General features: G+C 41.4%; 1 protein-coding gene and 1 long non-coding RNA gene across 5 annotated transcripts in view; both read right to left on the bottom strand.

Annotated features, from left to right (window-relative positions):
- Window positions 1-4702, bottom strand: part of LOC135254129 (MAP7 domain-containing protein 2-like) — a 108205-nt gene extending 103503 nt beyond the window's left edge. For 2 of the 4 annotated variants that reach the window (XM_064334106.1, XM_064334107.1), the window contains exon 1: window positions 4138-4699. In XM_064334106.1, coding sequence (XP_064190176.1) covers window positions 4138-4336 — 199 coding nt within the window. In that variant the 5' untranslated portion in view covers window positions 4337-4699. Of the gene's footprint in view, window positions 1-4137 lie in introns of all 4 variants that reach the window. The other 2 variants (XM_064334108.1, XM_064334109.1) reach the window with 2 other exon arrangements.
- The window catches only part of LOC135254139 (uncharacterized), a 159722-nt gene that overhangs the window by 116271 nt on the left and 18416 nt on the right, over window positions 1-25035 (bottom strand). The gene's annotated exons all lie outside the window — the stretch shown is intronic.

Below are 25035 nucleotides of genomic sequence, written 5' to 3'. Positions count from 1 at the left end.
TCAGATATAGCCTAGACATCGAAACTATAGTGAAAGGTGTCAGTTATGTAATGTTGCTGGTATGATGTTAATATGACTATCAACAGCTCTTTTCGCTGTCTATTTTTGCTGAGAACCTCACGGTGAAGCCACACTATACGCGGCGACGGCCGCCTGTCGCCGCGCCACGTCCCCACAATCGGCTGTTTGAGACGTGCGTGTCACCTATATTTGACAGACAGTTGTGTTCATTAAATGTTGACCGGGTTTAATATCGTGTTTCATATTCATTATATGAATAAAGTCAAATGGGGCGTGGTTACCTCACAGATTCAGACCAAAGCAACAGCACCAGAACAGCACTGAATCAATGCAAGCTGTTGTGCGGAAGACATCGGTGGGTTCCGAGATACCATGCTATCCTTAGCAGATCAAATTGATCAACATGGTTTATCAGCGGATACTATTTTGGCCCATATTGAAGACTAGAAATAGCCATATTTATTTATTTCATAGGCATATTTATTTAATATTGACTTAAATGGCATTCCATATAAAAATGCTGCTCACTGAACACTGAAATAAACAAGATGGATTTTTCCAAAATTATAGCATGTCATTCTACTGTCAATATCTGCGACTATATATGGAATAAATATACAACCTTATCATTGGTTATACGCATAGAGATGTCCCTTTCGAGACGGAGTGGTCATATATTGTCTTGGACAATCCGTTTGTGAAATATACTCTCATTTGTGACACCTGGGTACCTACCAAAATAGCTGTGCGTAATACCACACGTTGTTTTCCGTGTTGTCGTCCTTTGTAGAACAATCTGGCTTGATCGACACTTAATCGATCCAATACGTGACATAATAAGCTTTCTAACGATGTAATACTTTTGGAATAGCGTTTTATAGCTCAGCGTAACCAAAATCTTTGTCTCATTATAGCTGCATTACGCATTCAGTCTGTGGTAGCAGTAAAAGACACTGCACCTGGCAAGATTGTAATGATGACTTTCTTGGAAAATACTATTATTTTTGAGAAATTCTGAGCATGGCTAAGGCATATGTTTGCTGATAGAGCTCGGTGATATACCGTTTTCTGGGTTAATTTTGAACTGGGGAGCGACAGGATTCATTCTGTCTCTGTCTGTATCTACTGAACACAGATAAGATTTCATCGTCCAAATGTAAGTGCTACTGCTGAAAATATTTAGGTTATAAACGATTTTTGAAATTGAGTGTCTTTAAATAGGTTAGTGGTATTTCAGAATTAAGCTATTTCATACTGTAACGTAAACGTTTGTTGGTTTGCTTGTGGTTTGTGTTTAATGTATGTACCGGATATGACCTCGACTGGAAGTTGGAACTAGCTGATACTGTTTTCTGGGCTAAATTAGAACTGGGGAACAGCATTTATTCTGTCTCTGTCTTTATCTACTGAACATAGATAAGATTTCATCATCCAAATGTAAATTTTACTGCTGAAAATATTTTGGTTATATGCGTTGTTTTTTTAATTTAATGAGTTTAAATAGGTTAGTGGTATTTTATAATGAGGATATTTCACATTGTAACATAAGCATTCATTGCTTTGATAAGTAGTTTGTGTTTAATGCACCAGATGTGACCTCAACTGGAACATTTCCAAAACGTGGTGGACAGTTGAATATTGTTTTAATGTCATCCCATCCCCATACAAGAAAACATCACATACTGTAGAGTACAGAAAAACATACAAGTTAATGAATACACATTTAGGTACTGTACCACATAGTGTGATAATGTTTTCACATTATTTTTTTAATTTGACATCAATGTTTCACCTTAAACCTTCATCAGGGGCACATGTATATGCTGTATAATGAACAAAAAGCATTTTATTCATTTTTGAAGAGATTTTGGATATGTTTCAGGACCTCTAAACAGTTTAAGCCACTATACTGATGTGAAGCTTGTAATTCCCACTTGAAAATAATGCAACAATAAGTCTGTTGAGTCAAAAGAGTTGATTTGTAGTGAAATACATGATCTTGTTGTGATTAACAGCAGTGCATAATTTAGACATTTTGGATAGATTTGAAGACACTGGGTACACTGCTTACTTTTTGATTCATAGATCTTTAGTAGTTCTGCATAAACACCCTTAGATTTGACACACTTGTGGTCAAGGAGCTTTTGATTGAGGACATGTATAGTTTAACCAGCTGTATATTCGCAATCTCTCAGTATTTGATTTCAAACTAAAAAAAGAGCAAATTCATTTTTGATTTTTCGCCTGGACAGTTGCATTTGTGGCACTTTATTTCTTCCTAAATTATGAATATAAACTAATCGTAGATAGTATTGTAAATGGTACAAATGTTTTTCTTCATTTAAGCCCTTTAGAAAGAGAAAAAGCTTAGAAATAGTGTACCCCCTAAATGGGCAAGGATTGACCAGATTTGGTATGTGCGCAAAGGGGTTAACATTTCAGTTTTATTTGGATGCTATGTAGCCTATTTCTACATATGTTTTTTTTTATTTTTTTTTTTTTATACGTAAGTAGATAAAATCTACAAAATTTATACAGCTGTGTCCCAACTAAATATTAGTGTTATGTGCAGGATTTGTGATTTAATGCAGATGCCTCTCAACTCAAAACTGAACTGAATACTATGGTAGACAGCAGCATTTTCAGAATGCACCACACATGAAAACAATTTTTACTGCTTTAAAAATCTAGAATCTAGTGTCATTGCAATCTCTCTAAATAAAATTTATTTTGATATCCATTAGTGGCTAGGGTTTATGTGATCTAATTTTGCCACATCATAAGTTTTGCTGAATTGTCACCAATGGCCCTCTAAATAAAATAAACTTGCTTTGTGACAATGTTTTTTTTAATCAATGCAATATAAATTTGTATACAAATAAAACTGAGTTCACCGATGTAGTCCTGCATGAATTTTACACATCTATCTTAAATTAATTCCTGTCTACCTGAATTTAGCAGTAGTTGTCGACAAACTGTACTGCTTTTTGTAAATATACATATATTATATTTTACTCTAGGTAATAGTTTGAGTAATAAAATGATTTTACATTTACTTAACAATTAGCATTATTGATAATTGCATTAATTTTGTGTTATTTTTAAAAATGTATTTGAATTAAATTAAAATGACAAAATTCTGTTGTATTAACACATTTTATTTTATTAACAGTTTTAAAATAGTAACATTAGAAATATTACATTTTGTATAGTTGCTTTTGATGACTGATAATGATAATGACCAGTACCCAGTTGTGAAAAGCACTCTGGTATATGAACCCTAAAATTCAAGAAGAGGGTTTTGCTAAAATCAGTTGAACAAGTAATCAAATTTGTATAATAAGGTTGTTTCCAGCAGCCACATCAAACTGGAAATGAACACAGAATAAACAAGTTCCACTCGTGTAAAGTCAGGCCGCTGTCTCCTCCCTGTCATTGCTAGGGTTCCACCCTGGTCTCAGAGGTGTAAATAATTGATCTCCAACTGAATGCAGCAGTGTCAGGGAGGTGTCTCTCTCTCCCTTTCTTTCTATCTCTCTCTCTCTCTCTCTCTGTGTACATATATCTGTTCCATTTGGTTGTTTATTAGATAACCATTAGGCAGCTGGTATAACAGACAGCATGGAGGGGTTTTCATTTCCCAAGAGGAGAGACAGTGGTAACCTTGAGGGTCCGGAATATTATAGTCGATACATATAAAATAGACTCTGCAGAGACTGCTGAGACAATATCTCAAAATAACCCTACTTGCTGCCAAAAAAGGACATGCCCTAATCCTGATTCCAACAACGCTGATAAATAGGGACCTGTCGAAATAGCTCCAAAGATGCTGCCACAAAAGGAGTGTCCTGCTATTGTCCTGCTATTATACGGTTGTCACAAAGGGAGCAGCCCATATGCTGCTACTGCTGTCCAGAATAGAGCCACCCGAACCGTGCTACTCATTTCACTGCCAAAAAGGGGCCTGTTAATTTATGCCTCTCTGAAAATTCAATTTTTTTAATCTGAGAGTTTCCCTGCATTGCAGCCTCCCCACCCCATTTCATCTTTCTTCATTCTTTCTTCTTCCTCCCTCTCCAGCATTCCCTCTCTAGTATCCCCAGTCCTCTGACTCACCTTCCTGGCCAGCAGATAGGGTGGGGCCCCCCCATGTCCACCGTTTTGGTTGGTGATCCAGCTGCAGGCTGCGCTCCATGGATCTCTTCATCAAGGCCTCCAGCCGTTCCTGCTCGTTTCGTTCCAGCACCGGGAAGAATAGACATTCTCTCACCGAGCCATCGCTACGGCGACGTGGGCCAGAGGCTGGCTGCTCCATGGCCACCACCCTCTCCTTTGGCTCACTTGAGGTCTCCCTCAGGGAAAGGCAGAGGATTTGCCTTTCTGTCTCACACAGTTTTTTTCTTTTTCACCTTCAAAGAAAGGGGTGATGGCATCGGTGTCTCTTTCTGTGTTGGTATCTCTTCTCTGTCTGTCTCTCTTTTTCTCTCTCTCTCTGTCCTTCCAGCGCAGGTGTCTTTCTCAAAGTGCAGACAGAGAGCACAGCAGCGAGTAACTCCACCCCGCTCTCCCTCCTCCCACTGCCACACATATACACACTCACACAAATGCACACAGACTCAGAGAAGCTAAGGAAAGGAACAGGTTGCTTTACTGATGCGTAATGCAGCTTTGTGTCTGTGGCACTTAACCCTCGCCTGCATTGCCTTTCCTGAGAACCCACTTATGCGCACTTCCCTCATTCTTGCACATTTGCGTGCATGTGTATGGTTGCATGCATTTTTAAATGTGCAAGAATGAGTGTTTGAATATGTAGAGTGTACATGTGAGTGTGTGTGTTTTGCAGTGTGTAAGACAAATGAGATCATCACATTTTTATCCTAATAAGGAATTATGTTAATTTTGTATTTTGCAGCAAAAACCAACCTCCTTCCTGCTCTATCCCTCTTTTACTTCTGTCCCTGTCTCTTTCTCTCTTGTTAATCTCCCATCCACCTCTTGATGATCTTGATGATTTCCCCTCCTCATAAAAGTCAGAACCCCCTAGTGTCTGAAATTGAGATCACTTTTAAACCCCTTTAGTTAAAGTTGTATTTAGTTAGTCATTCGAAAGAACACATCTATTTTGGTCACCATTCAGCTATCTTTTGATTTAGCAACTTCTTGTATAATGTTATGAGACTGGTATAATTTTGTGATGCAGGAAACCATATGTCAATTGAACATTTATTTTTTGTGTTTTTCAATAAATCTAAAATGGTTGAAATATTGAATGTGCTGGCACATTCAGCCTTATGTGAAGAGAAACCAAATCAACTATGTATCATGACTGATGGTCAGACGGGTTCCATGTATTCAAAATGGGTTCAAAATCTATACAAAACTCACAGCTGACAGCTTTAACAGCAGATGTTATTGCAACATTGTTATGACATCATTCTGGGGCACAATAATGGTGAAACAAACCAGCTCTTCCCAGTCAAACTGAATGATTCAGCTCAGATTAGCACAGCTCAGTACAATGCAGTAGAGCATAGACAAACTGTGGGGAATACTTTATTCAGTTAAGAACAAATTCTCATTTATGATGACAACCTGACATCTGTAGTCCCTAAGCTACATTTCTTTGGACTGTGGGATGAAACTGGTGAGCCTGGGCTGGCCGGGACTCAAACCTGAAACCTCCCAGAACTTCTGAATCAACAGTGCTCACCACTGCACCACCGTGCCATGCAAAGGCATAAAGGGGAAAGGCAAGAACAGTAACCAGAAACAAACCAGCAGGGGATGTTTACTGGTTGATCATCTGGCAGACTAAAGCACTTAATTCCACAGTGATGTCACCAGCACTATTCCCTGAAGAGACTAATCACTGAGGTCAGAGACGGAGAAGGGGGAAAGGGAGGGAACAGCAACAGCAGGTCCCTCTTTCCCCTGCCCTTCATTCATACAGTGGTTCAGCCCATTGTCTGAGTAACTGGCAACTGCAGAAAAGCAGCTCTGGCAGAAGGAACACCTCAATGGTTGAGTGATCCAAGACAGACTGGTGAAGGACTAGCTCTGTAGTAACCTATTGATCACTATCAATACAATTGAATATACACCTTCACCACCAATCTGGCCCTGAAACATATATCTGTTGTGGTGGCTGAAATGAATTTACATGCTATAAATTGACCATGCATGTGCTGTCTCACTGGACCACTAGTAGCATGAGCTAGGAAACTAGAAGTAGCTAAAGGCAGTTTATTAAACTGACTAACGTAAGGCCATTTGGCCATGTACGGGTTGCTTAGGTTAGAGCAGTAGGGGTGAATGGGTATGGGGAGAAGGACTGTAAGGTGTGTGTGTGTGAGTGTGCAGGAGAGAGGACCCTATGCAGGAGTGTCGGGGTACAGGATGAGAGCACAGTGACCTCTGAGCTTTTCCTCTTACTCTAGTGGTCTCCTGTTCTCCTCCACAGCAACAGCCCTCTGCCTCTGCTCCTGTATCCTGCAACAGCACTCCTGAAGCCTGCGCAAATTCTGCTGCTGCTCCTGCTGTTCCTTCTCATGAATTGCCTGCTCCCGCACCACTGGGGGGAGTAGCCAGGAGGGTGATGAGTTAGGGAGAGGGAGTGGAAAAAGCACTGTTGGACAAGCAAGGATTGATTAAAAATATGTTTATTTTTCTGAATCCAGAAAACCCCTCACTTAACCTACATGTAAAATATATTTTATTAGATTTAATTTAATAATTATGTTTAAAATTTGAATTATCAATTAAATTGCCAAATTCTTTGATAGGTCAGTCTACAGAAAACTGGTGGAATCAACCAACAAGTCAAAACAAGCTATATCAGGTTTTCAGATTAAATAATTGAATTCAATAAGAAGCAGTCAATTATATTAATGAACTGAAAACATACATTTTTTTATTGAATGCAGGCACACTACTTCTAAATTACACAACAGAAGACATACAGCAAAACATTGAACAACTAAACTAGAAATACCAGAAAATAGAGAGAGAGAGGTCAGCTAGTACCACTAAGAGCGATTGGGCTAGGGTCACCGGGGCACATATCCCAGACCATCCTCGTGGCAAGTATTATTGTATTATTGTAAATTACACGTTGAGTTCTATTTTATACATAAGAATGAAACCAAGAAAGCACCGTCCCCTGGAGGCCAATATACTTCTCCGGGCGGCTGAGAAGTATGCTATGGTCAACAGTGTCAAAAGCTGCACTCAGGTGAAGAAGTAGCAACAATGATGTTAATTCAGAATCAACAGTAAGCAGTAGATCATTGATTACTCTGGTCAAGGTGGTTTCATTGGAATGGCGGGACCGAAAGCCAGAAATTTATCAGAAAGATTATTGTTGGTAGGCAGTAAGTTGATCAGCAACAGCCCTTTCAAGTAATTTCGACATAAATGGAAGAATTGGTCTATAATTGTTCAGAATTTGCGGATCCATGATAGTTTTTTAAGTAGTGGTTTAATAATGGCAGTTTTAAAAGCTGAGGGCACAGAGCCCATGGAAACGACTTATAGACAACATTAAGAATATGACTATTTAAAACAGGAAACACTTCCTTAAAAAGATTAGATGGTATAGGGGCTAATATGCAGGTTGTAGATTTGGAAGTAGTTACCAAGCTGGTAAAGGCTTCAGGGGAAATTATTAGAAACTATGAAAGAGTGCAGTTGGTTTGAGTCTCAGTGTCTGCATTCATCAAAATAATGGATCGGTCATAGCCACCATTCTGAGTGTGGACCATTGATTTTATCTCTGATTGAATAAATCTTATTTTTTAAGAATTTCAGAAAATCATCAGCATTGAATGAAGAGCTATTTAGAGGGGCATTCTGTGTGAGTTTAATAACAGTATCAAACAGAAACTGTGTATTATTTTTATTAATGTTAATCAAGTTAGAGAAATATGCTGTCCTAGCAGCTGAGAGTGCACGTTTATACTTCTTGAAACTCTCGACCCAGGCAAGGTGAGAAATCTCTTGTTTTGTCATACGCCATCTGCGCTCAAGTTTTCTACAAATCTTTTTGAGTGCACGGGTGTCCTCTGAAAACCATGGCGCTGATTATTAAGGGAATCAGAATTTGCACTACAGGAGTCAAGTGCATCAGGTAAACACTCAGCCAGTATGGACCTAGCATTGCTGTCAGTATGCCGATAAGTATATGTATCAGGCTCAGAACCCTGACTTGGAGTACAGAGAGATACATTGAAAAAGATACAGGAGTGACAGAAACTGGAACCAGTAAAATAGATGAAACATCAGCATCAATACCCTTTGTAAAAATTAGGTGTAGTGTATTTCCACGGTTGTGAGAGGCATTCTTCACATGTTGAGTAAAGTTTAGACTAGTAACAAGATCCATAAATTCCACTGCTCTAGAATCTGAACAGTCATTTACATGCAAGTTAAAATCACCCAGTAAAATTATTCTATCATATTTGACAAGAGCAATCGACAATAATTCAGAAAACTCAGATAGAAAATTAGGATTGTGCTTTGGGGGTCTATAAATGGTTAATGCAAGAATGTGTTGTTGAGTTCTAATAACCATGGCTAAATATTCAAATGTTGAGAAGTCTCCAAAAGTACATTCAGTGCAGGTGAACAAGTTGGTTGCTAAAAGATGGTTGCTATTCCACCCCCTTTCTTGCCTTGTCTAGCAGAAAATAAGAAGCTATAGTCTGGAGGAAAAGCCTCAATTAGTGTCGCTGAGGCAGTGGACGGCAGCCAACATTCAGTATGAAATAAAAAATGTAGACCGTATTGAGAAATAAAATCATTAATGTAAAAACTCTTACTAGAGAGCGATCTAATGTTCAATAATGCAAACTTCAAATCATCTGAGGAGGACATGGAAGGTGCAGAATTAAGCTTCTTCAAGCTGATTTGCACTAAGTTTGATATTGAAAGGCTAGTAGGTTTTGTAAAATATATTTTGCGTACTGCATTATAGTATTTGTTTGGTTTATTATTAATTATAACAGGTATAGTATTGGTGGAGGAGGCTAGTCAAACGCGAGGGGCATTATTAACGGAATAAAATTTGTTGTTTGCTAAGAATCGAGCACCCAGTGCACTCGGGTGAATGCCATCAAATCTGTAAAAGGACGAGCGGTTCCAAAAAAGGTTGAAGTTATCGATAAAAACCAAATTATCACTGTACAATGAACAGGTGGACAGTAACCAAGTGTGGAGGGCTAATATCCTGCTAAAACAATTTACACTACTCCTAAGGGGAGGGATAGGACCAGAAATTAACACACTGTAGCTGTCGCAGGAAAATGTTTTATTACATTTCTTACTTTGAATATATGTAATTTCTTTTCAGTGTGAAATGTTTGTTAGAAAAGACATTATTATAGTGACATCTACTGTTCAAATAATTGCGTTACATTGAATGGACAGATACTGTAGTCATGTGACTTCATTATCAGATCTGAGATGCACATGCATTCAGAACCACCGGGAGACTTATACAGAAAAGAGCCATTAACATCAATGTTAAATCGCAATATTGTAACAACTCCTACATTTCTGGTCAGAAGGTGCACACAGTATGTGATTGTTTTGTTATTCAACTTTATTTGTGCAATTCATTATCGTATTACAACGGTCGTTTTGTACGGACATTTCATTTGTAAATTGTTCCGAGTAGGCCATATTGCTACGAGAACCTTCGTGAACATTTAAAGAACATGAAAACGAAATGACTGCTAGCTAACAGAGACTCGGTTTGTGTATATAATTTACTTGTGCTTTGTGTTTCTAAAAATAGAATATTTTTATGTCATTCCAGTTTTTCACAGTGTTTGCTTGAGTTAAAGAGAAGACAATAAACGCTTGTCAAACATCAGTATTGGAGCGTGGTTTATTCTGCATCAGAAGAAAAGCATTTTGGAGCAGTTACACACACGCTTTCCGCAATCTTTGAGTGAGTTAAAGAGGCTGGTAAAATTGCATTTTAAAATTTCAGATTTTTCAGCAGAGACATCATTACAACCAATATGCACAATTATATTACGGGTGAGGGGGTGTTTAACCAGCAAGCTAGGAAATTCGATCAAAGAGATCTCTGACCTTAGCACCGGGAAAACAGAGTCACCGCCGACTTGCTCTTTACGTTTCTGATAATGGAGTCACCAATTACCAGGGAATAGGGAGGAAGTGGGCGCAGCGAGGGCTCCGCTACTGAGGCAGGCGGAGGAGGAGAGTGAGCTTTAGTCCTTGATAACTCAGAGTTTAGGTCTGTTAAAAGCATCTGAAAGTCGATGGATAAGTCCACGGAAGGTTTTACAGTAGCAGGTGAAGAAGCAGATTAAAAAGTAGGTAAAAAAATAAGGATTATATAAAATACTAAAATACTATTTAAAAGCAGGTAGCTGTAGCAGCAGCAAACAAGAAAAACTGCATCAGCAGTATAAGTGCGTGATACTTTTCCAGCAGCTCTTAAAACATGCTTTCTCCATTGCATGTTTGCTCTGGGGAGAAGTGACACTGTAATTCCCTATGCTGCCCACAGGAACTTTCATTCGAGCATTCCCCTGGATTGAGAAGCAGAGTGGAAAATGAGTTTCCGGCCGCACTTGGACAGCCATTTTTGTTGGATGCGGGATTATGAGAAAATCCTGCTCCCTACCATGATTATCTACCAGACACTTTGAAATCAGTTGGAACAGGGCATTTTGCTCTTTGGCAGTATTTCCTGCTGATGCAACCTTTGTTGATGCTACATATTCCATACCTGAATCAGTTTTGAATACTTTCGTCCCAAGGACATACCCTAAACACATTGAGGTGGTATAATTAATGGGCTTGGGAATCATAAATGTAGGGGAATTGGTGGGCCGAGGGATCAAGGAGCATACATAACATGACTCATTGGGTTTCTTAATTGATCTTACTGAATGATTCATAAACCGATACCACAGGTTACTTTCAAGGGAGTTATATTCAGCCTCTTCCAGCCACTCTGAGGCAGTTTGAGGTAACTCTCTTTTGGGGCGGCTATTGTTTAAGTCCTGCCGTTGGACTGTGTTGTTGTTGTTTCTGTTCATCCGATCGTCGTTGCTCAGCCAGATGATAGGGAGAATGATGACAGCAGAGATGAGGATGAGGCAGCAGATCCCCCCTCTCAGGCCACATCCTAGGCACAAGGGGTGCCAAATTTGGGTGGGCATCGTTGGAGACAGAGGTTATTAGCACTTGTCTCGTTGGACTTCAGTCCTCCTCCAGCACTGGTGGTGCTCATTTACAGTGGCTGGCGTGCACCCAGGTTGTGCGACTCTCGACCTTCACTGCTGTTTTGGAAGTGAGTAGTACCTGGAATGGTCCTCGCCACCGGGGTTGGTGCCAGTGCTTGCGTCGGAAGTCCTTGATCACCACCCAGTCGCCTGGCCTGAGGTCGTGTAATTGTCCCTTTGTCGGTTTTGGTAGTTACTGTGCATGAATATACTGGAGAGATTTAGTTAGCTGCCCCTAGGTCAAGGGGTCTGGGCACAGACACTCCCGTTTTCATTGGTTTCCCTGTTAAAATTTCAAAGGGAGAAAGGTTAGTGGCACCATGAGGGCATCCCCTCATTTCCAACAACACAAGGGGCAGGGCTTTCACTCAACCCAGTCCTGTTTCGGTCATTACTTTGGTTAGAGAGTGCAATTAGTGGTTTGTTGAAATTTTCCTCGGGATTCCCCATCTAGGCAGTATTTCTGAGATCAGGGCCTTTGCTACTACTGATGCGTGTGCTTTTGCTGTGGGGAAAACTTCAATCCATTTAGGGAACATTTCAACAATTACAAGACAATATTTTATATGAAATCCATCACTAATTGTTCAAATGGTTCAGTAGGAGTAGGATGACTGGACCGGGTGACTGGTTGGCCCCTACCAACATTGTGGGTTGCACAAATAACACATTTTTCCAAAAACAATTTGAGGTAATTTGAGAAGCCTTGTGTTGCCCAGTGCTGCTGTATTGTTTCTACCATCCCCCCTTTAGACACATGATCCTTTCCATGTGTCAACTTTGCAAAATAAGGAAAGAACATTTTCAGTAGACAGGGCTTACCACAAGGCTCGTATCAAATGTCAGAAGTCTTAGTTCCTGTTTTCGCCCACGCACGCTTTTCAGCAGGTGTCGCTTGCGCTTGACATTCTATAAGGGAGGTGAAAGGCGTATGTGGCAGTTCAGCTTCCTCTTCTAGCAATGTCATTTGCAAAATTGGGGCAGCGAGACTGTTCGCAGCGGTTTTAGCAGCTGCGTCTGCATGGTTGTTACCTTGAGTGACAGGATCATCCTTAGATGTATGAGAGGCGCACTTGCATACAGCAATTTGTTTTGGTAGCAGAATGGCTTCTAATAAGTTGTTGACTAGTGATGCGTGGGAAATAGATTTCCCAGTTCATGTAAGAAAGCCTCTGTTTTTCAATAGGGCTCCAAAATCATGCACCACTCCAAATGCATAACTGCTGTCAGTATGAATGGTAACTGCGGTCTTTTGCTAAGATGCATGCATGGGTACATTACATTACATTACAGGCATTTGGCAGACGCTCTTATCCAGAGCGACGTACAACAAAGTGTATAACCATAACCAGGAACAAGTATGACGGAAACCCTAGAGAGAAGTACCGGTCCAAGTGCAGGGAACAACCGCATAGTTCAGCTTGGACCCTGAAGGTTAAACTGTTTAACACTAACACAAACAAGAACAGCAACAATACAGTCTATGCAAAAACACAAGCAGTAGTTAAGACAGGTGCATTAACTAAGTCACCTACAAAACAGCTACCTGGTTACAACCCTAAGCTTACAGTCATTTACAGGGAGGTAGGGAGGGATGGGGAGAGGTGCAGCCTGAAGAGGTGAATCTTCAGTCGTCGCTTGAAGTGGGTCAGTGTCTCAGCTGTTCTGACCTCCCCGGGGAGGTCATTCCACCATTGTGGGGCCAGAACAGACAGGAGACGTGTTCAGGAAGTTGCAGGTGCGAAGAGGGGGAGGTGCCAGGCGTCCTGAGGTAGCAGGGGTCCGGAGGGGTCCGGCTGGCATGTAGGGTTTGAATATCTTGTGGAGGTATGGTGGGGCTGATCCCTTGACTGCCTGGTATGCTAGGACCAATGTTTTAAATTTGATGCGAGCTATAACAGGCAGCCAGTGGAGGGTAGTGAGCAGGGGAGTGACGTGGGAGTGTCTGGGGAGGTTGAAGACCAGACGAGCTGCAGCATTCTGAATTAGTTGCAGGGGTCTGATGGCAGATGCCGGTAGTCCAGCCAGAAGAGCGTTGCAGTAGTCCAGGCGGGACAGTACCGTTGCTTGGACCAGGAGCTGGGTTGAGTAGGTGGTGAGAAAGGGGCGGATTCTCCGGATGTTATACAGGAAAAATCTGCATGCCCGGCTTACTGCTGCGATGTTCTTGGAGAGGGACAACCTGTTGTCCATCACCACTCCGAGATTCTTGGCACAGGGTGATGATGTCACTAAGGTGTCCCCTAGGGAAATGGAAAAATCGAGGAGGGGAGAGTTTAGAGCAGGAATAAAGATTAGCTCAGTCTTTCCCGGGTTGAGCTTCAGGTGGTGATTGTCCATCCAGCTCTGGATGTCCCTCAGGCAAGCGGAGATGCGGGCAGGGACCTGTGTGTCCGATGGGGAGAAGGAGAGAAAGAGTTGTATGTCGTCGGCATAGCAGTGATAGGACAAGCCATGGGCAGAGATTACAGGGCCAAGGGATCTGGTATATAAGGAGAAGAGAATGGGACCGAGGACTGAGCCCTGGGGAACTCCGGTGGCGAGGGGACGGGGTGGTGATACCTTACCCGCCCAGGCAATCTGGAAGGAATGATCGGAGAGGTAAGACTCAATCCAGTCAAGGACTGTGCCGCAGATCCCTGTTGCTGCCAGGGAGGACAGGAGGATGGAGTGCTCCACAGTGTCGAATGCAGCGTAGAGGTCTAGAAGAATCAGGACAGAGGAGAGGGAGGCTGCTCGTGCGGCATGGAGTAACTCACTGACCGAGAGGAGTGCAGTCTCTGTCGAGTGGCCAGGCCTGAAGCCAGACTGGTGGGGGTCAAGCAGGGTAAGTGCAAACAGCTCAGCTGCCTGGGCTGAGAGATGGCCTGGCATACTTGGCTGATTCTAAGCTTGTGTGCTGTGTTATTATTGCATAGCCAACCTGTATCAGGGTCCCTCTTAGCTGATCCATCCACGAACAAGATCAGATCGGGGTTGTGCCTGTAGATCAGGTCTTGGTGTCAGAATTTGTTCAACAGCCGCCACAAAGTCATAGGGTTCACCATCCTCAAGAAAGTGCTTTATTCATTATTTGTGCATTAGGCTATAGAAACAGCAGGGGGCTCATTTATAAAATTAGCTTGCATGCATACGTCAAGTGAAGACCTGACGTAAAGCCACAACCGTTTCCACGCTCAAATCGAGTCATGTTGAAATTTTATAAATCACTACTTTGACGTGATTTTCTACGTACATACCACACAGTTGATATAAAATATGTTTTATAAATGAGGCCCCAGATGTAGTAACCTAGTATGAAAGTTCACCGATGTCCTCTATTCTACTGCCCGCTTGTGAAAAATAACGCGCTGGCCAGTTTAGAGAGAGCGTCATGTGTAAACTGCGCCCGAGAATAAGCATCTTATTTTTGTGAATTATAGGCAAATGATATTCGAATATATTCGAACGCTAACTAATTACAAAAGCTAATATTCAAACTCAATTTCATGGCACTTTTGACAGCGAGTTCGGCATAGTTGGGTATCCACTGTCTACAGTAGCCTGTCATGCCTAAAAAGGACATTACCTGTTTCTTAGTGACAGCTGTTGGAATTTTTTTAATTGCCTCAACGCGTTCTGTTCCTAATGTTTGACCCTGGTGTGAGATAGTGTGACCCAAATATTTAACTTCTGGTTGGACTAGCTGTAGCTTATGTAAACTGAATTTGTGTTCTTGTTCAGCTAAATATTTCAGGAGGGCAATGGAATCTGTGAGGCATGTTTCGGCATTGGAGGAGCACACCATCAGGTCATCTACATACTGCACTAAGACACCTTCACCAGGGAATTCAAATCCATCTAAGTTTTCTTTGAGGGCGGCAGAAAACACAGCAGGGGATTCTGCGTAGCCCTGGGGCATGCGAGACCACGTGTATCTCTTTCCTTCATAAGTGAAGGCAAACCAGTGTTGGGATTCTTTTTCAACCGGTATACTAAAGAATGCATTTGCTAGGTTGATCACTGCAAAGTAAATTGAATTTTCCGGGACCTGAGAGAGAATAGTAACAGGGTTCGGCACTACCGGTGCTCTATGATGCATGGCGTAATTAACTGCGCATAAATCTTATCGAATCGCCAGGTGCCATTTGCTTTCTTTTCTGGTAAGATTGGTGTATTACACAACGATTCAGGGCAAGATATGACAATACCTTTTTCTAATAGAGATTTAAAGGCCTGGACAATGTTTTGTACAGCTTCTGGATGCAATGGGTATTGATTTTTACAAGGCCTGTATAAAGATTTCGGGGTAACCACTAATAGAGTAGCCCCCTTCATGAGCCCGACATCATATTTGGATGTTGCCCATAAATGGGCAGGTACTGAGGCGAGCCATTCGTCTGCTGCCGATAGGCCGACGTAAGCTGAACGCTGTTCTGACAGGTTCTGTACATTCCTCTATCCCTCGTTGTTCGAGGGAATAAGGATATGCCATGACACCCAGGGATGGCGAAAATTGGTTTCCATCAGATATAGTTACCCAATCTCAGATTGTCGGGGTCATTTGTACAGGCACTGCACAGAATTCTTTCCCTACATACAATGTTTTCCATTTTATCTGATCACTCCCTGAGTGTTCAAAGAACCTTCTCCTTTCCCAGTCCTCATCTCTATCTCTAGCTTACACAAGCAGTGACATGCAACTCTTTCTCAGACATCACATCACCGCTACCACACCACAAGCGATTAGGTGTTGCAACCAAATCTTTCATCTGAGCCTTTCCTGACAACATCCACATGTAAATGAACAATTGGTTTTCTGGTGATTTGTGTAGGGTATAATGTTCAGCTTTGGTCACACACAACCCTTTGTTAGTGCAGTCAATTTGAATTCCTAATCCAAACATTAGGTCGCTCCCTAATAAATATACAGGACAACAATCAGAGGACAAAAACAAATGCTTTAACTCCATTACACCTTCATCATCTATTCCAACTACAAGCGGGGTAGTAAACCTCTCTCTAGTTTTCCCTCCCCCAGCATCATATTACAATGGTTCTGCCACTCATTTTAGGCTTCACTTCACTTTTAGTGATCACTGAACATACAGCTCCTGAATCTACTATAAATTGCAACATTTTACCCTGAACTTCTATTTCTATGGTTAGTGACATACTAGGTGGGGTATATGATAACATTAAATCAGAATCATATTTTAGCTCACGTGTCTCCTGAGTGTCATCTGTGTATGATTGGTCTGCCAGTCCTTGTCCCTCCACCGTCTCCTCACACCGTCATTGATTATTGTTTCTCCATCCCCCTGGATTGTTCACGGCTACATTGGCTGGTGGAGCAGTGTCCCAGGTCTATCTGTCCTGAGGCCCTTCTGGACAGCCCCGGCCACGGCCTCTGCCGCATCCTCGGCCGTAGTTCTGGCTGCGCCCTCTGGGTGAGTTGGAGCTGGGCTTGTACCGTGGCACTCTGCTTCTCCTGCTTCTTTTGCTTATCTACGGTTGTTCTTTCAGCATGGACAGCATGTCGCTTGACTTCTTTGAGGCGCTGGGTCTGGTAGCCAATACAGGTTCGGACAACCATGTCCTTTACCTCCTTCCAGAGTCCATTGATGAAATAGGCAGTCAGCTGCGTCTCCCAGGGTGTTTGATTGTTGTTCCCTGGCGCTGGAGGTGTGAGACTGCTGTGGCCGTTGAAACACTCGGTGAGCCTGCCAAGAAAGTCTACAACAGATTCAGTGGGCCCCTGCTGCACTCCTCTGGCTTTTCCCCAGTCCATTTGGACGGGACCCTGGGGCTTTGGTGTGGCATCGGGTGGTCCCTTGTGCCGACTTTGGCGAGTTAATTGTTCTGCAGATGTCATGGCTGCTCCAGCTGGTTGCCCTCTGGCAGATAGTTGTACAGCAGTGGCTCGGTCATAGGGAGGTGGCAGTCGGGTCATTTGACAGGCAGGATCTAAATCTGTATCTACTTTGTGCATGGTTAATTGTGTGTATAATGGTGTGGTAGGTCTTTGTGATGTGGGTGCTGTGGGATTTAATGGTGGCGGAAATTGTGTTCCAGGTGATGTCTCATTCTCTACTTTCTTTTTTTCTGCCTTCTGCAACCTACGCTGTCCTTCTAATGGCCATTCTGAATACCCTTCCAATCAGGCACCCAATGCTTATTTCCTTGTCTGCCTTTAGTCTTATTATCTTGTGTTTTTAATTCAGATTTTTAAATTCACCTTCTTCTGGAAATCCCAATTGCGACCACAAGTGTAATTGTTTTACAGCCCCTGGTCCAAATTTATCATACTTCATTTTTGCTGGTCCTTCAAAGACTGGAGAGCTACATTCTGATTGTTTCGAGGCGCACAAACCCATGTTTCTTAAACTCTGTCAGGATTTTCTTTTAACCTCTTGTCAGATGTTCTGTCACAGGTTTCAATTATTTTATGTAATAAACAAGAGATTGCATATATACAGCAGGATAAAGTATACATGTCCTGGATCAAAAACCTCTTGACCAAAAGTTCATAAAATCTAAGGGTAGATATGTATAACTACTAAAGATATATGAAGCAAAAACTAAGCAGTGTACCCAGCATCTCCAAATCTACCCAAAATCTCTAAATTATGCATTGTTTTAAATTCACGTATTTCACAATAAATCAACTGTTTTTACTCAAGAAACTCACTGCTGCGTCATTTTCAAGTGGTAATTACAAGCTTTCTGTCAGTACAGTGGTCTAAAATGTCTAGGGGTCCAGAAACATATCCAAAATCTCTCCAAAAATGAATATAATGCTTTTTGTCCGTTGTAATGCATATAAATGAGCCCCTTAAGATGAAACATTGATATCAGATTAAAAAATAATGCAAAAATATTGTTACACAATGCTGTAGGCCTACAGTACCTAAATGCGTAATAATTAACTCTTGAATGTATTTCTATATTCTGTACTATCGTATGTTTGTATGGATACTTGTATGGGGATGGTACGATATGAAAACAATTTTCAACCATCCACCACATTTTGGCAATGTTCTAACACTCTTGTCATCACTGTTGCATGCATCACAAAAACTATTACACTACATTATAACATTACATTATATAATACCACTAACCTATTTAAAGACACTCAATTTCAAAAATAATGAAACGTGTATAACCAAAATATTTTGAGCAGTAATACTTACATAGCAATGATGAAATTTTATCTGGATGCAGTACAATCCGCTTCTGTTTCGCTCCAGAAAACAATGTCAGATAGGTCTATCAGCAAACATATGGCTTAGCTATGCCCAGAAGTCCTCAATAATAATAGCATTTCCAAGAAATTACAAAAAATCATTGACAACGTTTCGTTAGGTGCAGCGTCTTTTACTGCTACCGCAGAATGAATGCGTAAGTGAATGCGATAAGAAAAATTTCGGTTACACTGACCTATAAAACGCTATTCCAAAAGCAAAATTAGACATGTTATACATCCTTAGAAAGCTTATCCCCCTACCTACTGAATAAATGAATTGTAAATCAAGCCAGACTGTACTAAAAAGGGTGACAACGCCGCAAACGACACGTGTGGTATTACGCACAGCTATTTTGGAAGGTACCCAGTCATCACAAATGCGTTTATATTAAGGCTGTCAAAAGTGCCATGAAATTGAGTTAGAATATTAGCTTTTGTAATTAGTTAGCATTTGAATATATTCAAATATCATTTGCCTATAATTCACAAAAATAAGCTGCTTATTGTCGGGCGCAATATGCACATGACGCTCCCTCTAAACTGGCCTACGTGTTATTTTCCACAAGCGAGCAGTAGAATAGAGGACATTGGTGAACTTTAATACTAGGTTACTACATCTGGGGCCTCATTTATAAAACGCAGCCTATTTTAGATCAACTGTGTGGTGCGTACGTAGAAAATCACGTCAAAATACTAATTTATAAAATTTCAACATGACTCGGAAACGGTCGTGGCTCTACGTCAGGTCTTCACTTTACATATGCACACAAGTTCATTTTATAAATAAGCCCCCTGCAGTTTCTATAGCCTAATGCACAAATGAATAAAGCACTTTCTCATGGTGTAATTTGCCACAAATCGGCATTTATTAATCATAGGGAAATGATTGTTTATAGGAAATCCCTGTTTATTTCTTAACACAAAAACTATTCAAATGGCTAATACCTGTAGCCTAAAACAACATAAATTACTTACTCTGTTTAGTTTGTTTAACTTCTTTCATCATCCAATTTTATCAAAATCTTCAGAAAAGAAAGGAAACATAGCCTGCCATGGGTACCTTATTTAGCCTAAATTGTTAGCTGACCAGATCTGTTGAACGAAGGCCACGCAGGCCAGTTTAGATGGAGCGTCACGTGCATATTGCGCTCGACAATAAGCAGTTTATTTTTTGTGAATTATAGACAAATGATATTCGAATATATTCAAACGCTAATTACAAAAGCTAATATTCGAACTCAATTTCATGGCACTTTTGACAGCCTTACTAAGCTAACAACAAGCTTAAAAATGTCTCTCTCGACAAGTATCTATTTACTTTTCCAGCCGTAACCATAGCTTTCCTACTTTTTTGTATGGACTGGAGGCTGTCTGGAATTGATTATAATGATATTATTAAAGTGAAAGAAAAGGGATGCGCGTGACTAGTTTATTCCATGTAGTAATATATCTATTAACATTATACTGTTAAGAGTTATTTGTAGCCATTAATTGACAAAGTATTCTGTGTGGCCCACGAACCCCCAGTGATTTTCCTATTTGGCCCACTTGCTGTTGAAGTTGAATAGCCCTGTTTCAAAGTATTCACCAATTTTCCCCAGTTATAAGACCAGTTTTATTTGTTTTATTTATGGCATGTTTTCTTCACCACCAGTTAAACTCACAGTCATTGAGTTGGGGAGGACACTTCATATGCAGCTTGTACAGGCAGACTGTGGGTGCCCAGTTGACCAGAGGGGGTTAATGGTGTGTGTTGTGGCTTTCTGTTCAGAAATATAAATTCAGTTAAGCCACAGAAGTCACCTTCAGGACAGTTCTACGCATTTCAATGTGACATAACCTTTGCCTTGTATTACTGACGTTTTTGTTGATCTTGATAGTCGGATGTCTGAAGTAATCCACAAAGTAGGTTATTGTTTGTTTGAGTTGTATGAGTGTGCAGGTGTGTGGTGCAATGGCTTACATTAAATAACCAAAACAAAAAACGGCTAGGATGCATGCATCAAAATAAAGAAATATATCAAAGCAAAATAAAGTGGTTTCTCAATAAACTAAAATCAAACTAGTCTAAATCAAATCAAATATTCTAGGCTAGTATTTCATTCAAAATCAAGGTAGCGTGTAGAGCGGAGCAGTAAAAAAGTTTGTCGGCAGTGTCTTCAACAATTCAAACACACACTTGCTCTAATTATTGGCGTTACAGCCATGTTCATTATTTCATTCACATATTTACAATTGCTCTTGAGAAATTGGCTCCAACACACCTGTCCGTATTGTTATGGGCAGGGTGCATAATAACAATACAAAACTCAAAATAGGAGCCAACAAAATTCAAAATGTTCAATAAATCAATGTATTCTTCACATATGACATGTCATGTTGTGTATGAAGTGTGCATGACAGTAAGCATGTCTTAGTCATTCTTCAGTTACTGGCTGGTACCAGCAAACAAATCTTGCTGATTGGCCATTCAAGAACGTTTGTTTTAGTATGAAGCTTTACACTGCTCACTAACCCTCTTGTGTCAGAATTAGTTTAGAGTATTCTTACCATGATCCTCGTGGGGCACTTGCGTCTGCCAATGTCTCCTTGCATTAAGTTCCTCCGGATTCTGTTCCATTTTTGTGGTTCTTGCATGAGAGGGAGGTATTCCTTCACCCATCTTGTCCAAAATAAATCTGATATGTGGAACAAGCAAGGATTAACTAAAAATGTGCTTATTTTCTGAATCCAGTGGTTCAATGCCCTTGGTAAAATGTGCAGCTCTCTGAATACTGAACACAATTGATATTGCGTGCTAGAACCCCTCACTTAACCTACATGTAAAATATATTTTATGTGATTTTATTTAATAATTATTATTGAAAATGAGAATTATCCATTAAATTGCCAAATTCATTGGTAGGTCAGTCTACAGAGCACTGGTGGAATCAACCAACAAGTCAAAACATGCTCTATACCAGGTTTCAAGATTAAATAATTGAATTCAATACAAAGCAGAAGAGAGAGAGATGGTGCATGTGACATGTGATGTCAACAAGGAAGTGATTGTTCAAGGAAGTGAGGGTTGAGTTTCCTTGTTGTTGATGGCAGTCGAAAAATGTGCTCTGCTGAGTAAAGCTGCATCAAAAATATAATCTGTCTCCATCAAGTTCCTATTCTTTATGTAGAGTCATCCACCACCACATACGGATACACACTTACAAAAAGAAGAAAACTCTTCTTCAAGGCTCCGAAACCAAACGCAACAGCATGGCTTGGGGATGTTTTCCCGGATTGGGTGATGGGTGAGTTAAAGTGTAGGAGAGAAGGGGTCAGACTAATTTATGACAAGGACTGACCTACCTAAAAATTGCATTCAAACTTAAAGAGGACATGAGAAAAGGAAATGTTAGGCACGTAGCTATGTAGGGTCTCAGACCCCCGATATAGTGGCCTGTGTCTTCTGGTTTGTCTCTTCTGAGGAGGTGAGACCCATAGATTGTTTGCCTAAATTAGGGTATCAGTGAATTTTAAATTGCCCCAATCACATTTGCATTGATGCTTGTGAAGGGGAGGCCAGGCCACATTCTTATTCACTGTTTCCCTCTCTAAGTTCATAATCTAAACACTACATATCCTATAGATATATTGTGCACTTGCCTGCATCGGTGTCTTGCATATACATCATCTTGCTTGAAGATCCCAGGTGGAAGGATAGGTTAAACTTTAAGTAACAATACGTGGTTCGGTGTTAATGCTTCCAGGTTGTTGGGGTCATCTGACACTGTTGTCAATGGATGGCTGTTGAGAACGGCTTCAATTTTGCACATGCTGGTGGACAGAATAATGCCAAAAGTCACGCACACAGCTACAAGGCTCCTGAGCAAAAAAGAAAAATTTGTGTGTGCAGATCCCAAGGTTGCGAGCAAAAAAAAATAACCTTGAGTGTAAAACAAAAGGTTGTGAGGAGAAAAAAATAACAGTGCACATGCAACAAGGACTTTGGGCATGCAAGTGAGCTATTTCTCTGCGCACATGTTGTTTTTAGTTTTGGCAGTCCTCCTCATGTGAGTTTTACTTTTGGCAATCCCCCTTGCATCTAAGCTGTTTTTGGGTTTTGACAACTAGAACAAAGCGCCCTTTGGGAATTGCAACCTTTTTCCTTGACCCTCCCCTGACCCCTGAGACTTTTGTCCCTGTACCCCAGCCCTCTCCATTGCTTTCATCCCCAGCCTCCCCTGATCCCCCTTGACCCTCTGGCCCCACCCCTTAAAAATATCCTGTGCAAAGGGCAGAACTCCAAGCAGTATTAATGGTGAATTCGGAAGGAATGTGACGAAAGGTGCATGGCACATATCTGAAAAAGCACACACATACCCACACAGTGCAGTATGTAATACAGTGCAGTAAAAATAATATTGTATATTTGTATATTAAGGTCATAGTAGTTATTTGTCACATACGCATTTCACATTTCTCCTTTTCAGCCTGTCAGTCCTCATATTCACTTTCAGCTTGTGTTCCTGCAAGAGAGGATAGAGGGGTGACATTTGGATGCAAACTTTGACTATTTGAGCCCTGCCTGCTCTTTTGACAACTGAGAGTGTCAGCCTAGGGTCTCCACCAAGCAGGACAGTGTTGCCACCCCACAGGTGCTCTGACTCCATTGGGTCCCTCAGAGTTCTTTCCACGCACTCGACATTAAAGCGGTGGACACTGAAGATCTCATCCCAGACGATCAACCTGCTCTCTTGATCAGTTTAGCCAGGGAGGACTTAGCTTTGATGGCACAGACCGAGTTTTCAAAGACTGGGATCAGGATTTTAAACCTTGAATGAGCAGTCCTACCACCCTCAAGGTTCTGAGCAGCCAAGCCTGTGCTGCCAACACACAGCACAATGCCGTCCTCTGCCCTGATCTTAGCTGCGATTACCTTGAAAGCAAAGGTCTTTCTGTATCCGCCAGGTAAATTCAGAATGAACTGTCTTGTGATCTTGTCCTCCTTTGGTGCATGGACTGCCTGGTAGATAGCCTCACAGAGTTTCATCTGTGCGTCATTCAGCTTAGGACTAAGTAACTGTACAATTTTTCTTTGTTCCTCTTTGTTGAATCTTTCAGACCTGAAGACTTTTGTCAGCTTTCCTCCTCTGTGAGTTCTCTTGGTTGTGGCTTGTCATTGTAGTTGGACAGACTACCTCCCATTTGTGACAGTTCATCCTCAATGGCAAGCAGGACCTGATTTTTGGTCCATGTCTACATCATCTCTTGGGCATCTCTGCGCATTGACCTCTTTGTGGACAAAGTCATCACTGAGGTGGTCCAAGAATCTTGCAAAGAGATCCTTGGGTTCTGACGGTTGGCAGTAGTGGAAGATGATAGCAAAGGTTTCTTTGACTTTCTTTGAGGATGCGTAGCTTGAGACGTCATGCATAGCAGCAATCCACTCTCTGTCATCCTCAAGCAAGCCTACGGCTAAAGCTGTCTCTTTGAAAGTCTTATACTTTGTGCCCTTGTACATCTTGAGGTCCTCATAGCTCTGTGGGCCCCTGACATGAGCCAGGAGCAACTTCAAATAGAATCTCTCTCCCTGGACCACTGACATATTGCACATCCTTCCTATCATCCTCGGAATCTCTCCTTCCTCTGGCTACCTCAGTCTTTTTTTCCACACTCGCTTCTGCTCATTCCAAGTGTAGTGCTCTGGAATCTCCATGTAAAGACACTGTCTTGCCTCAGGGTCACTCCTGTTGAGTTTGAAGAAGGCCAGCAATGTAATGTCTTTAGCTGCAGCCAGGGCCTCCTGTGCATGGCCTTCTCTGAAGACAATATTCTGCTGGCCTTCTGTGTGGATAGAGAGATTGATCACTGCAGGAAACCTGTCCTGGACTTTGTATTCCATTGTTCTCCAGTGAGTATCATGAGCGTCAATCATCCTGGCGTTGATGAACCTGGATATTTCATCCCTGTTTTGAGTGGTAACAGTGCCAATGTCAACTCCCTTATGGATATACTTGTAGTACTTGATAGTATGGAAGGAGCTAACAAATTCAACATTGATGTGGCACTTGAGAAGGACCCAGGGGTTGTAAGGCACAACCCACCTGCTGTCAAACATGAAGCCGTACTTCTCAATAGTGTGACCATCATTTGGTCTTCTGTATTCAAGGTAGCCATGACCATTGTGAGGCAGGTGAGTCTCCTGACAGAAGGTTTTAGGGAGGTTCTTGGAACAGATGCCATTGACTATACAGGGACAGTTAGGGTTGGCGGTCCCACAGGGTCCGTGCAGCATGAACTGAGACACCAGCTCATACATCTCTGGTTTCTTCCCTGGGTCAGGTATGTCTTCCCTTATGATCTGATCAATGTTGTCGACAGTCAAAGTCTCATGCAGGTGCAGCAGGATGCGGGCATGATTCAATCCCTTCATCTGTCCCTCAATAGTGTGTACTCTATCCTTCATCTTCCCAAAGACACCCAGCTTCATGTCATTGAGTAGTGCATCCAGACTCCTTTTGAATACTTTATTGACAATGTCTGGTCTTT

Source organism: Anguilla rostrata, chromosome 4, assembly GCF_018555375.3.
Source record: "Anguilla rostrata isolate EN2019 chromosome 4, ASM1855537v3, whole genome shotgun sequence".
NCBI classification, from domain to species: Eukaryota; Metazoa; Chordata; class Actinopteri; order Anguilliformes; family Anguillidae; genus Anguilla; species Anguilla rostrata.
This window is presented reverse-complemented; position numbering and strand designations above follow the sequence as displayed.